The sequence below is a fragment of the Heterodontus francisci genome, chromosome 25 (genome assembly GCF_036365525.1).
Source record: "Heterodontus francisci isolate sHetFra1 chromosome 25, sHetFra1.hap1, whole genome shotgun sequence".
NCBI lineage: Eukaryota > Metazoa > Chordata > Chondrichthyes > Heterodontiformes > Heterodontidae > Heterodontus > Heterodontus francisci.
The window spans coordinates 60,278,102-60,291,571 of record NC_090395.1 but is presented as its reverse complement, the minus strand read 5'-3'; the positions used below and the strand labels follow the sequence as shown (position 1 = coordinate 60,291,571).

The 13,470-nt window shown below is 41.7% G+C and overlaps 2 protein-coding genes across 2 annotated transcripts in view; both read left to right on the top strand.

Annotated features, from left to right (window-relative positions):
- Positions 1–1,690, top strand: part of LOC137383915 (acidic mammalian chitinase-like) — a 42,840-nt gene extending 41,150 nt beyond the window's left edge. Inside the window, exon 11 of the mRNA XM_068057301.1 lies at positions 849–1,690. Coding sequence (XP_067913402.1) covers positions 849–1,294 — 446 coding nt within the window. The 3' untranslated portion in view covers positions 1,295–1,690. The remainder of the gene's footprint in view (positions 1–848) is intronic.
- Positions 1,691–6,916: 5,226 nt separating this feature from the next.
- The window catches only part of LOC137383911 (acidic mammalian chitinase-like), a 50,461-nt gene continuing 43,907 nt past the window's right edge, over positions 6,917–13,470 (top strand). The window contains exons 1-3 of the mRNA XM_068057295.1: positions 6,917–6,996; positions 9,073–9,105; positions 13,062–13,266. Of these exons, the coding sequence (XP_067913396.1) occupies positions 6,972–6,996; positions 9,073–9,105; positions 13,062–13,266 (263 nt within the window). The 5' untranslated portion in view covers positions 6,917–6,971. The remainder of the gene's footprint in view (positions 6,997–9,072; positions 9,106–13,061; positions 13,267–13,470) is intronic.

Genomic DNA, 13,470 nt, shown 5'->3' with positions numbered 1-13,470 from the left:
AATGTTATTTTTCTGGTTCATCAAATTACACTGTTTTGAACTTGCATTTATTAAGTAGTAAATATGTTTTATCTGGGAGCCATAATTTAAGCATTTTATTACTAAGGTTGTTCCAGGGTAGTTCATTATGAGAGAAAATAAAGTATTAGTCATTTATCTCAAAGCTAATTGGCCATTAGTCTCATTGCAGTTTGTGGGATCTTACGATATGCAGAATGGATGTGACATTTACCTACATGCCAAAATGCTTCATTGTAATTGACTGCATATGTGAAGTGTCTGTGAAATATATCTCATTATATAAGTATTATTTGCTACTATAAAATCCAAAAAATACATTTAAAGCTTGTCAAATTGTATCTGTTTTCAAGGTGTTTGAACAGCTTCAGAAAAGAAAATTTCTAACTCATTCTAAATTCAAGGATTATAAGGCTCTCTTAAGGAAACCAATATAAACAAGAGCATAAACCAGCTTTTAAATTTGTCAACCTATGACCCGGATATAGAATAGTGATTATAATGACAATTATAGCAGCAATCATTGGGATTAAAATCTGAGTTACCAAAACTCCTAACTGTAGCCGCTGAAGTCTTATTTCAACACTGGTCACGTTGCAAATTCTTGTAAAGTCTTGTAAAGCAGAATGATAGAAACATTGGCAGCCAATATTCAGAAAGCATAAATGCAGAAATCAACCATTGAAGAGTTCAGCAAAATTAACTTCTCCCTTCAATCGGTGTCTGATCATACAACTCCAGCTAACTGCTACAGAAATAGAGAGTTTCTATTTAATGGAAAGAATCTGATTTTAGTGAATCTAAATACCTATTACAATTTTCTTTTTCAGACTGTGGAAAACCAACAGTGTCTTCTCCAGCAAAATCTGTTGCACAGGGCAATCTGTTTAATGGTAGCAACAGTGTTGGGGCTGCCAGAATAGATGTGGGTATTGATCAGGGATGGTGCATCAATAAAGAACTTGGTATTTACACTGACCCAGTAAATCCATCCAAATTCTACCGCTGTGCTAAGATAGCCATTCATGAACACTGTCCCGAGAAGCTAGTCTTTTATGAAAATTGCAAGTGTTGTACATGGCCTCGACTTAAGGGGCTTCAAGAATTAAAATGGTGTTCCAACAAACCTGATGGCTTTTACAGTGACCAACATAATGTTTCAAAGTTCTATATTTGTGCCAGGCACCAGACTTTCTGGAGGGACTGCCCCAAGGGTCTGGTGTTTTACGATGCGTGTAAATGCTGCAACTGGCCCATAACCTATTCTGAAGTTTAAACAATAATTTACAGATGATAAAGCCTTCTTCAAAAATATTTTTATCCAATATTGGGTAACACAGCAAATTATTTTCGTATTTTATTTCTTTTTCCACCTCTTGCCTCTTACATTATTAGTACATCAGTAAAATCAAGAATCCAGTGCATACATCTATTTATTAGTTACAGCTACGCTAGGAATCTCAAAACATTGCCTTCGGTTTGTTTTTTTCTTAAGGTGCCAGAGTAACAGAATTACACCAATCATTCATTATTTGCGTCATTCTATTGTACCCTAATTTTACCAAGTACTAGCAAGGAGGTCGCAGGACTTTGGCTTTCATCATAGACTGAATACTTTGGATTTTTGCTGGTCTAATTTCTGGCTTTGGAATTAAGACAATACAAACTCAAATTTAAGCCAGTGAATGGTCAAAATTGTGCTTAATGTCAAATTTAAAATACATCACTGTACCAAATAAAGTCAAATCTTACTGCAAACTGTGGTGAGAATTTCTGTTCAGTAGTTTTTTAGTAAATTGACTGGTGGATCATCTGTAGCACTGCCAATGATAAATCCTCTGTTGTACTGGTCCTTTTTTTGAGGCTTCCTTCTTTATCTCCTCTTCTGATTGTATCTTTTTTCACTCCCCCCTGCTCTGCCTTTCTGCTTCCCTTTCCTGTCTTTTTCTTTTCCTTGTGTCATATTGGGTTGTGTATGATATAGCAGGGAGGGCTAAGCTGTTTGTGGTGGTGGCTGCAGAGCATGAGCAAGTCAGGGAATCCAGCCAGTGCTGCATGTCAAGCCATGCCATGAGTTTCCGTCATAAGTTTGGAGAGAGATCCAGGCTGCAAGCTGCATTTTCATACTGGTGAACAGTGAACACCAGTCAGGGAGGGGAAGGTGGCAGGCAGGAAGTTGCATTGGGAATGCTGAGGGTGGAAAGAAATTATAGGCCAGTTAGCTTAACATCGGTTGCGGGCAAATTATTGAAATCAATTCTGACAGAGAGTATAAACCTTCATTTAGAAAGGCATAGATTAATCAAGGAAAGTTAGCATAGATTTCTTAAGGGAAGCTCATGTCCGACTAACTTGATTGAATTTTTTTGAGGAGGTGACAGGTAAGGTTAATGAGGGCAGTGCATTGGATGTGGTCTATATGGATCTTAGCAAGTCTTGTGACAAAGTCGCACATGGCAGAATGGTTAAAAAAAAAAGCCCTTGGGATCTAAAGGAGAGCACAAATTGGATTCAAAATTGTCTTAGTGGCAGAAAGCAAACGGTAATGGTTGATGGGTGCTTTTGCAACGGGAAAGCTACTACCAGTGAGGTTCCGTAGGGCTCAGTACTCCATCCCTTTCTTTTTGTAGTACAGTAATGATTTAGATATAAATGTGTGGGGGGGGGGGGGGGGGGAGGAGTGGGGGGGGGGGGGTGGGTGCATGATAAAGAAGTTTGCAGGTGATACAAAAATTGGCAGGGTGGTTGACGGTGAGGAGGAAAGCTTTAGACTACAGGAACATATAGATGGTCTGGTCAGTTGGGCAGAAAAGTGGAAAATGGAATTCAATCCAGAGAAGTGTGAGGTAATGCATTTTGGGAGATGCAACAAGGCAAGGAAATACAGAATAACTGGGAGGATACTAAGTAGTGTGGAGGGACATGGGAATGTGTGTCCACAGATGCTCAAAGGTAACAGGGCAGATCGATAAAGTGCTTAAGAAGGCATATGACATGCTTTCCTTTATTAGCTGAGGCATAGAATATAAGAGCAGGGAGGTTATACTGGAACTGTATATAACACGCATTAGACCACAGCTTGAGTACTGTGTACAGTTCTGGTCACCACATTACAGGAAAGATGTGATTACACTGGAGAGGGTGCAGACGAAATTTATGAGGATGCTGCCAGGACTGGAAAATTTTAGCTGTGAGGAAAGATTGGATAGGCTGAGGTTGTTTTCCTTGGAACACAGGAGGTTAAGGGGTGACTTAATTGAGGTGTATAAGAATATGAGGGACCTAAATAGAGTAAATATTTACCTATTTACTTTAGCAGAAGAATCAAAATCCAGGGGGCATTGATTTAAAGTAATTTGGAGAAGGATTAGAAGGGAGATGAGCAAACATTTTAACACCCAAAGGGACCTGGAACTCTCTGTCTGAAAGGGTAGTAGAGGGAGAAACTCTCGTCACATTTTAAAAAGTACTCAGATGTTTACTTGAAAAGCTGTGACCAGCAGGGCTGCTAACCTAGAGCAGGAAGGTGGAATTACACTGGGTAGCTTTTGGTCAAATGGCACAGACATGATAAATGACATCCTTCCCATGTTGTAAATTTTCTATGATTTCTATGTGTGCTCAGGAAGAAGGTGGTAGACGGGAAATGACCAGTACGCAGTGGTGGGCTTGGGGGGAGGGATCAGGGCAGTGTTCCAGATATGCGACTGCTAGGTAAGGAGGGGATACTGGCTGCAAGACATAGGGCTCGATTTTAACTCATGGGTGGAAACACAGCAAAGCAAGCAGGATGAGTGGCAAGAGGCAGGCTTGGCTGAATTTAATATTCATTATCCTTATTAGCACAACACTTGCCGACATTCCAACTAAAACTGCTGGGAAGTCAGCCCTAACTGGATGCCTGTCAACCCAGTAAAATCTGGGGATGCAGGGCCACATTCCCCAGCATAAGGGGGAATCCTTTTTTAAGGGTGCATGGAAAGCACAAGGCTGGGGAGACCCAAGATGTCCTTGTGAGTCTCAACAGTGCACTCCTGCTCCCCTTGGCTTGCAAGGAAACTAAAACAAAATTTAAAACTTAGTTTTCTTGGCCTATTTTGGCCCTGGCTGCTGTTCCTGGCAGGTTTTGCAGAAAAGCCATCACTGCTTCCATTAAGGCCTCAGATTAAAATGGCAGATCAGGCCCAAATGGCTGAATCGAGGACTGATCTGCATATTTAAGGAGGACCTCGCCAGCGTGAGAGGAAGTGGGTGCCCAGATCAAGGTGGGAAAGGATTGGACAAGATATTCACTCCATGTTTACTGATCCTCGACTGGTTTCTGCCAGGCTTGGTGGAGTTACAATCTATCCCATAATTTCTATCGGTGAATGTGGGATGTGATTAGCAGGGGATGCAAATGAATGAGGGACAGACAGGAATAAGGCATTTTGCATGATGTGAGCAAGAGGGCAAGGGAAAAGGCAAGGGACAGAGAAAAGACTGAAGGGGACACGGATAGGAAGGAATGACACTCATGGGAAGAGGGAACAGGAACATTCAATTCCCCTCACAGTCACAGCTGTGGGGAAGACCCCCTAGATTTAAAGCCTTTCTAATTTAAATAACAGGGAATTCCCAAAGTCATGAATAATTTTAAACAGATTGTAGCAGAAAGAACTGAAATCAAAGGTTAAAATAATACAATGGCCAACATCAAGTTCTACAATCCAAGAAACACTGAACAACTCAGGTAAGTTACTGCTATAACCAGTCTACTGGCTATGATCAAATCCATCATGTGCTTAGTGCCAATGGTGATTTACTGGCCAATATTATCAGAAGTTAATGCCCCCAATCAATGACTCAAATTATTGCAATAACCCACAAAATATCCAATTTAATACTGTACAACATGACAAGGCTGAGCTTCTGAGGTCACCATTCCTTCAGAATATATCCTGCACAGTGGGCTTGGTGCCTGTGTGTACTCTGCACAGCCAGTCCTGCTGGATCTTTAGAGGTTGGCACTTACACATGGCAAGATACTGTTGTCGATCCCACACACTGCTGCAAATCCTCATAAAGAAGGTTGGTGGGAATCTCTGACAAGGCAGCAGCCACTTAAAGGTAAGCGAGGTGGAGAGGCAGACCAGTTTAGGGAAGGAATTCCAGAGTTTAAGGCCCTGGACGCATAAAGGCATGGTCACCAATGGTAGGGTGAAGGAAGTGGGGGATGGACAAGAGACCCGAGTTGGAGGAATGCAGCATTCTGAGAGGATTGGAGGGATGGAGGTGGTTACAACCAATGTTGTAAGGGGCAGAGGCAAGGCCATGGAGGGACCTGAATATGAGGATGAGAATTTCAAGTTCAAGCAATTTAGGATCCAGGAACCAAGAGAGGTCAGTGAGTTCAGGGGTGATGGGTGAATGGAACTTAGTGCATGTTAGGATACTGACAGAAGAGTTTTGGATGATCTCAAGTTTATGGAAGATGCAAGGTTGGAGTCTGGCCAGAAGATTATTGGAATAGTCAAGTATCTTGGTGCTGGTCAGAAAATAGTACACAGTGTGAACCCTGTAAGGAGCAAGCTAAATTAGAATTCATGCATTTTCTCCACCCCTGAATTTCAGCAACAGGAACAATCTGTTAGTGTCTAATAAGTTCTGTTAATAGATGTTAAATACCTAGTAGTTGAAGGTGAACAGGTGTTGAGTATTGATTAGTTAATTGTACTCAAATGTATCTATAAAGAAGAGCCTGCCAACACTGGCTGCGTGTTGTTAGGGATGGAGAAGTAAGCTCTGTGGCAAGCAATAAACAGTCTCCACCAAAGCATCCTAGTCTCAGTATCTTCTTCACAAACAGACTTGAAAGTTTCTCGAACACAATCCACCTTTCCTTAATTACAAATTTCATGCTAATATTGACAGTCCGGGGCTAAAGGAATAAACACAAGGCATCCTACGTTTACACATGATCATGAGTAAAATAAACAGTAAATAGTGCATGTATTTTGGAATAAATATATGAAGATATGTTAGCACTTCAGACAACAAAATACTACTCTTGTACTGCATTAGGTGCTGTATTGCATATCTGTATTGCACATGCAATGTTGTAATGCATGTTGGTTGACTGTCATCAAGTTTAAGTGTTAAGGTTACAACGGTATAATTTAAAGACATTCCTGTTGTGAATTCTTTCCTAGAGAGAAAACACACAACACTTGAAAACTGGAAGGAATATCTCAAAAGGTAATTACAATCTTTATGCCACTCTATGCACTGTCTCAGCTTCCTTACTGACCCCTATATTCAGCTCAGCTTCTGCATAGTCTACCGCTCTAACATCAATCTGAATTGGTATTACCTTTATACGGTCCACAAGAAGTGCAAGGAAATTTGGCATGAATTTGGCCTTTTAACAAGCTCAATCACTGTAACCCACAGACTTTCCATTAGTGTTACCCAATGGAGAAATATGGCAGGAAATGTAAAGAGAAGAATTTTGGATGAGGTATAAATGGAGCACACCAGAATTTCCTTCAGATAAACACATTGGATAAATGAAATGCAACGAGTTTACATTCAGAAATGTGAGGAAATAATGTGAGATGTCCATTATGGAGGAATAGTAATTGAGAGTAACAGCATAAGAAATGTTTAGGAGAAGAAAAGCCTTTTCAGCTTAAATGAGCTCATCCTTCTAGTATTCTAATTCACCCAACTGGCACCCACCAGCACATTGTACTCCCCTAATATCATTAACTCCACTAATCTACATGGTAGATCATTCCAAATGTTTACCACCCTTTATCACAAAAGTTTATCTATTTGTCTCACCACCTTAACTTCTTAGTTAATAATTATCTTCTGTAGGAACTGTGAAGAGATTGCATGGTTCCTCCAATACCTCAGTATCATTGACTACAGCAAGTATAAAGCTGGAGAGACAGTAACCGAGTCCAAAAATGGGGAGAGTGTTTGTTTTAATTGGTAAGTATGACTTAAAGAAAATATCAAGAAAAATTATTGAAACTGTATTCTTAATCTTTCAACTATTTAGGAAAGGGTTATTGCAGTGACGTTTCAAGAAAGGTTTGTTGTAAACCACGAATAGTAAATACTAAAATGTTGAGTTTGGCTCACTTGTGTTGGACATATTTACCTTATTGTGTAAAAATAGTTATTTTAAATAACTTGTTTTAAAAAGTAAAACTGTGAATCCTATATATTATGAAACATGATGCATACATTATATCTACATATAAGTTGCATCCTAATGTTTAATTGTCTTTTGGTAGGAAGTCCTATTTGCATAAAGGTATAACTTGTATGGAAGAGTTTACAGAGCATATTTTTAAATGTCAATTATCCCCAGAATCAATGTGTAAGACCATGAATTGAGAGGATGCATAAACAATCTCTCAGCTGTAATCCTCACTGCCCTTCCCCTCTCCCCACTCACTCTTCCCCCCCCCCACTCACTCTTCCTCCCCCTCCCCCCACCCCCTCCCTCTGTTCCCCCGTTCCCAAATTAATGGGAATGATTGGATAGAAGATTACATTTCTTAATGACTGGCCAAACAGCAGCAAATTGTTGGTTGTCTGGGAATAGACACCGAGCACAAGCTTCCTGGTAGTCGAGGCATATAAAATGGAAAGACAATGGACGGGGAGCAAACAGTGCCTCCTATTCATTAGAGGGTGACTGCCCTCTTTACCAAACACATAGAAATTAGCTGCATAGATTTATTGCCAATTCATTAGATGGCTTTTTTCTGGTCAATCCCATTAATCATCAAATATCATAGCTGTGCAACAAATTTTTTTATAACCTCAAAATACATTGCAATCTACCAGTGGCATTGGCAGGATTTTTTCGGGGATGGGAAAATGGTTTGGATATGAGCTTGTCAGATCAAACAAATCTACTTCTAAATCTGGTAGTGTAGTGGTCATGTTACTGCACTAGAAATCCAGAGTTGTTGACTAATAATCCAGAACATGTGTTCAAATGACAGTTTGTGAATTTGAGTTCAGTTAAGAGAACGCGGGAAATAAAAGTTATTATTAGTTTTTTTTTTTAAAAGTGACCGTGACGCTATCAGATTGTCATAAAAACCCAACTAGTTCACTAATTTCCATGAGGGGAGGAAATCTGCTGTCCTTACCCAGTCTGGCATATTTGTAACTCCAGTTCCGCACCAACAGAATTAACTGCCTTCTGAAGTGGCCTAGCAAGTCACTCAGTCGTACCAAATCGCTGCACCACACAGCGGTTGAAGAGGGGTCACCACCAACTTTCCAGGGTCACTTAGGATGAGCAAGCAATGCTGTTTTGCCAGCAACACCCACATCCTGAGAATGTTTCAAATAGAATTTACAATAAGGTACAAATATAAACATTAATTAATCTAAAAATTCAGTAAAGCAAGTGCAAGAAACAATTTTGTCGGACAAAACCACTAAAGCAGAAAGCCAGTTATGCATTGTTAATCTATCAATAGCATCACTTTTATTCACATAATATCCAGGCAAATACTTAGAAGCACAGGTTCAACTATTTGCTTTTCACCGGCTGAATTCAGGAACTGACTAGTTCTGAAAGAATATGTTTTTATGCACTGCCCAATGATCTAAGGCACATTCTTTTGAAAGAAAGAGTGGCCCAATATATTTTTAAAAAATCAGGGAGATGGTGGTGGAGGCAATTAAATAGTGGAATCCCCACTGAATAAAAGATAGATTAACAATGCATTTCTGCTTTAGAGGTTTTGTCCGATAAAATTGTTTCTTGCATTTGCTTTACTGAATTTTTAGCTTAATTAAAGTAATGTTTAAATTTGTACCTTATTGTAAATCCTATTTGAAACATTCATTCTCAGGATGTGGGTGTTGCTGGCAAAACAGCATTGCTTGTTCATTGCCTTCTGCATTAGAAAACAGATCACCTCTTCATTGGCTGTAAAGCATTTTGAGACGCCCAGCGGTTGTGAAAAATCCTATATAAATGCAATTCTTTATTTTTTTCTAAAATAACTTCATGCTTGTTTTCCTATGTTCTTCTAGTGGGATTCATCCTGTTGTCCCAACTGCAAGTGGGTAAGTCACATTATTACTGCCAAATGCAAGAGCATTACTGTATCTTAGCATAATAATAAAAACAAAATACTGCAGATGCTGGAAATCTGAAATAAAAACAAGAAATGGTGGAAATACTCAGCATGTCGGGCAGCATCTGTTGAGAGAGAAACAGAGGTAATGTTTCAGGTCAGTGACACTTCTTCAGAACTGACAAATATTAGAAATGTAAAAGGTTTCAAGCAAGTAAAGCCGGGGTGAGGTAAAAGATAACAAAGGGGAAGGGGTTGATAGGACAGGGTCACAGAGAATAACTGACCAGAAGGTCATGGAACAAAGGCAAATGGTATGTTAGTTACAAAAGCATTAGTACAGAGAGGGTGTGAATTGACTGTAAAGCACTCCAAGCACAAACATTAAAAAAAACAGTGGGTAGACACATTAGAAACAAACTAAACAAACTAAAATAAAATAACCAAGTAAAAATGGAAAAAGAAAAAAAGAAAAAATAACTAAACATAAAAATGGGGGCCCCGTCATGCTCTGAAATTATTGAACTCATTGTTCACTCCGGCAGGCTGTAGTGTGCCTAATCGGTAGATGAGGTGTTGTTCCTCAAGCTTGCGTTGATGTTCGCTGAGAGCAGTGGGGGGGTGCGGGGGGGGTGGTTGTTGAAATGGCCACAACCGGAAGCTCAGGGTCAGGCTAACAGACTGTAACAATGTAGAGGAGACCACATTAATTCACTGCCACTTCTCTTCCAGCAATGCCTACCTTGAAGAAGTTCAGCTCTTCTCTCCGACAGGATTTTTGTTTGTCTCTTTTACCTTGTTCACCTTCATTGCTTTCTATTTCCTTCCTGGTGTTGTTAAAGCTTCTACCAAAACTCATTTTCACAGCCACATCCCCTTCCTCAGTGATCGTCTCTGGCTCCGACTTATTCCATATGGATTCCAACTGAAGTTTCATCCTTCGTGTTTTGAATCCACCCAGGATTACAGGTATCTCCGAGAAATACAACGTTCCTCGGACTGCTGTTCTCGCTGCATCCTGAGATTCACACTCAGTGCCACGTGCCGCCACATGTACACACTGGACCTCTCTGTCCAGAAGCACCGCCTCACATTATCTCAAAACTGTTCTACTCCGCAGTTTCATTTCATCCTTCGTCTTACCCAAAGCATTAACCAAAAACTTTTTTTCTTCCTTTCAGATGTTAAGGAACGCAAGCTCCAGCAGCTGATGGGGACTAATGCCACTCTGATCCCACCCCTTCTGATCTGACCCCTTGCCGTGTTTTCACTATACCCTCTGACCTTCCCCTCTCTGACACTGAACATTCTGTACTCAGCAAAGGACTCCGTTTTATCCCCTTACGCTCCCACCTCAATTAATTTCACACTCGGCAGGCTGTTGAGCTCTTCTTCCATCGCCTTCACCTCCGGGCTCACTTCTTTGAACAGGAGTCCTCCCCCCGACCAGCAGACCCATTCACCCGCCTCCAGTATTCCCCCTCTACCCTCTGGCCTCTTATCCGATCTTGATCTTTTCATTGAAAACTGTCGGCAAGACATCGGCCATCTCAATTTCTCTGTCCCCCTCACTCACTCGAACTTGCCGCACTCCGTTCTCTCAGATCTAACCCCAACATTGTGATAAAACTTGCAGATAGGGGTGGTGCTGTTGTTGTCTGGCGTACCAACCTCTACCTTGCAGAGGTTCAGCACCAACTCTCAGACACTTCTTCCTACTTCCCCCTGGATCATTACCCCACCACCGAACATCAAGCTACTGTCCCCAGGACTGTCACTGATCTCATCTCCTCTGGAGATCTTCCCTCTACAGCTTCCAACCTCATAGTCCCGCAACCCCGGAAAGCCCGCTTCTACCTCCTTCCCAAAATCCACAAACAGGACTGTCCCGGCAGACATATTGTTTCAGTCTGTTCCTGCCCCACTGAACTTATTTCTTCCTATCTGGACTCTATCTTTTCTCCCCTGGTCCAGTCTCTTCCCACCTACATCCGTGACTCTTCTTTCGCCCTATGTCATTTTGACAATTTCTAGTTTCCTGGCCCTAACCGTCTCCTCTTCACTATGGACATCCAATCTCCCTACACCTCCATCCCCCACCAGGACTATTTTAGGACTCTCCACTTCTTCTTGAACAGAGGCCCAACCAGTCCCCATCCATCATCACCCACCTCTGCCTGGCTGACGTTCTCGCTTTCTTCAAGTAAAAGGTGTTTATATAGGTAACTGCATGGGTCCTAGTTATGTCTGTCTTTTTGTGGCATATGTCGAACATTCCTTGTTCCAGTCCTACTCAGGCCCCCTCCCCCAACTCTATTTCCGGTACATCGATGACTGTACTGATGCCATTTCCTGCTCCCGCCCGGAACTGGAAAACTTTATCAACTTCGCTTCTAATTTCCACCCTTCTCTCACCTTCACATGGTCTATCTCCAACACTTCCCTTCTCTTCTTTGACTTCTATGTCTCCATGTCTGGGGATAGGCTGTCTACTAATATTCATTATAAGCCCACCGACTCTCACAGCTACCTCGACTGCACTTCTTCACACTCTGCCTCCTGTGATGACTCCATTCTATTCTCCCAGTTTCTCCGCCTCTGATGAAGCTGCTCTGATGAGGCTACCTTCCACGACAGTGCTTCCGATACGTCTTCCTTTTTCCTGAACCGAGGATTCCCCCCCACTGTGGTTGACAGTACCCTCAATTGTGTCCGGTCCATTTCCCGCACCTCTGCCCTCACCCCTTCCCCTCCCTCCCAGAACCGCGACAGGGTTTCCCTTGTCCTCACTTTCCACCCCACCAGCATCCACATCCAAAGGATCATCCTCCGCCACTTCCGCTACATACAGCGTGATGCCACTACCAAACACATCTTCTCCTCCCTTCCCCTGTCAGCATTCCGAAGGGATCATTCCCTCTGTGACACCCTCGTCCACTCCTCCACTACCCCCACCACCTCGTCCCCTTCCTACGGCACCATCCCCTGCAATCATAGGAGGTGTAATACCTGCCAATTTACCTCCTCTCTCTTCACTATCCCAGGCCCCAAACACTGCTTTCAGGTGAAGCAGCAACTTGTACTTCTTTCAATGTAGTATACTGTATTCGCTGCTCACAATGTGGTCTCCTCTACATTGGGGCAACCAAACGCAGATTGGGTGACTGTGTTGCGGAACACCTCCGCAAGCAGGACCCTGAGCTTTCGGTTGCTGGCCATTTCAACACTCCCCCCTGCTCTCAAGCTCACATCTCTGTCCTGGGATTGCTGCAGTGTTCCAGCGAACATCAATGCAAGCTCGAGGAACAGCATCTGATCTACCGATTAGGCACACTACAGCCTGCCGGAGTGAACAATGGGTTCAATAATTTCAGAGCATGACGGGCCCCCCTTTTTATGTTTAGTTATTTTTTCTTTTTTTCTTTTTCCATTTTTATTTGGTTATTTTATTTTAGTTTGTTTAGTTTGTTTCTACTGTGTCTACCCACTGTTTTGTTTTTTTTAATGTTTGTGCTTTACAGTCAATTCACACCCTCTCTGTACTAACGCTTTGTCTTTCAGCACACCATTAACATACCATTTGCCTTTGTTCCATGACCTGCTGGTCAGTTATTCTTTGTGACTCTGTCCTATCAACACCTTCTCTTTTGTTCTCACTTGCCCCACCCCAGCTTTACTTGCTTAAAACATTTTACATTTCTAATATTTGTCAGTTCTGATGAGGGGTCACTGATCTGAAACGTAACTCTACTTCTCTCTCCACAGATGCTGCCCGACATGCTGAGTATTTCCAGCATTACTGTATCTTAGTGTCCTGTTTTGCAAGAAGATTCCACTTAAGTTGCAAACTCATGAAACAATCACTTTCCAAACAGAAACTGAAACCAAATTAATAATTTTGAACAAGGGTGAAAGTTTTATTACAATCCTTTTTTCTGTTTTTAGGCACTACTTTCAAACTGGTTTGTTACTATGTAAACTGGGCCCAGCACAGACCAGGAATAGGCAAGTTTATGCCTGAAAACATCCCCCCTTGCCTGTGCACCCATCTAATCTATGCATTTGCTAGCATTGATAATAACCACAAGATTGCTACCATGGAACGGAATGACGAAGCTCTTTACAAAACATTCAATGGTCTCAAAAAACAGTGAGTAGACATTTATTTCATGATAGTTCATTTGTCAGATGAATGTTTTCTCCATCTATGGTTCCAATGACATTTCCCGCCCCACCCCCCTACCTCGCTTAAATACACATGGTTCAGCACAGTCCAGAGACCTCCATTATGCCACCTAAACATGACTCTACGCAATGGCTTGCTACTTGATTGTTGAATGGTATCACGGCTGAA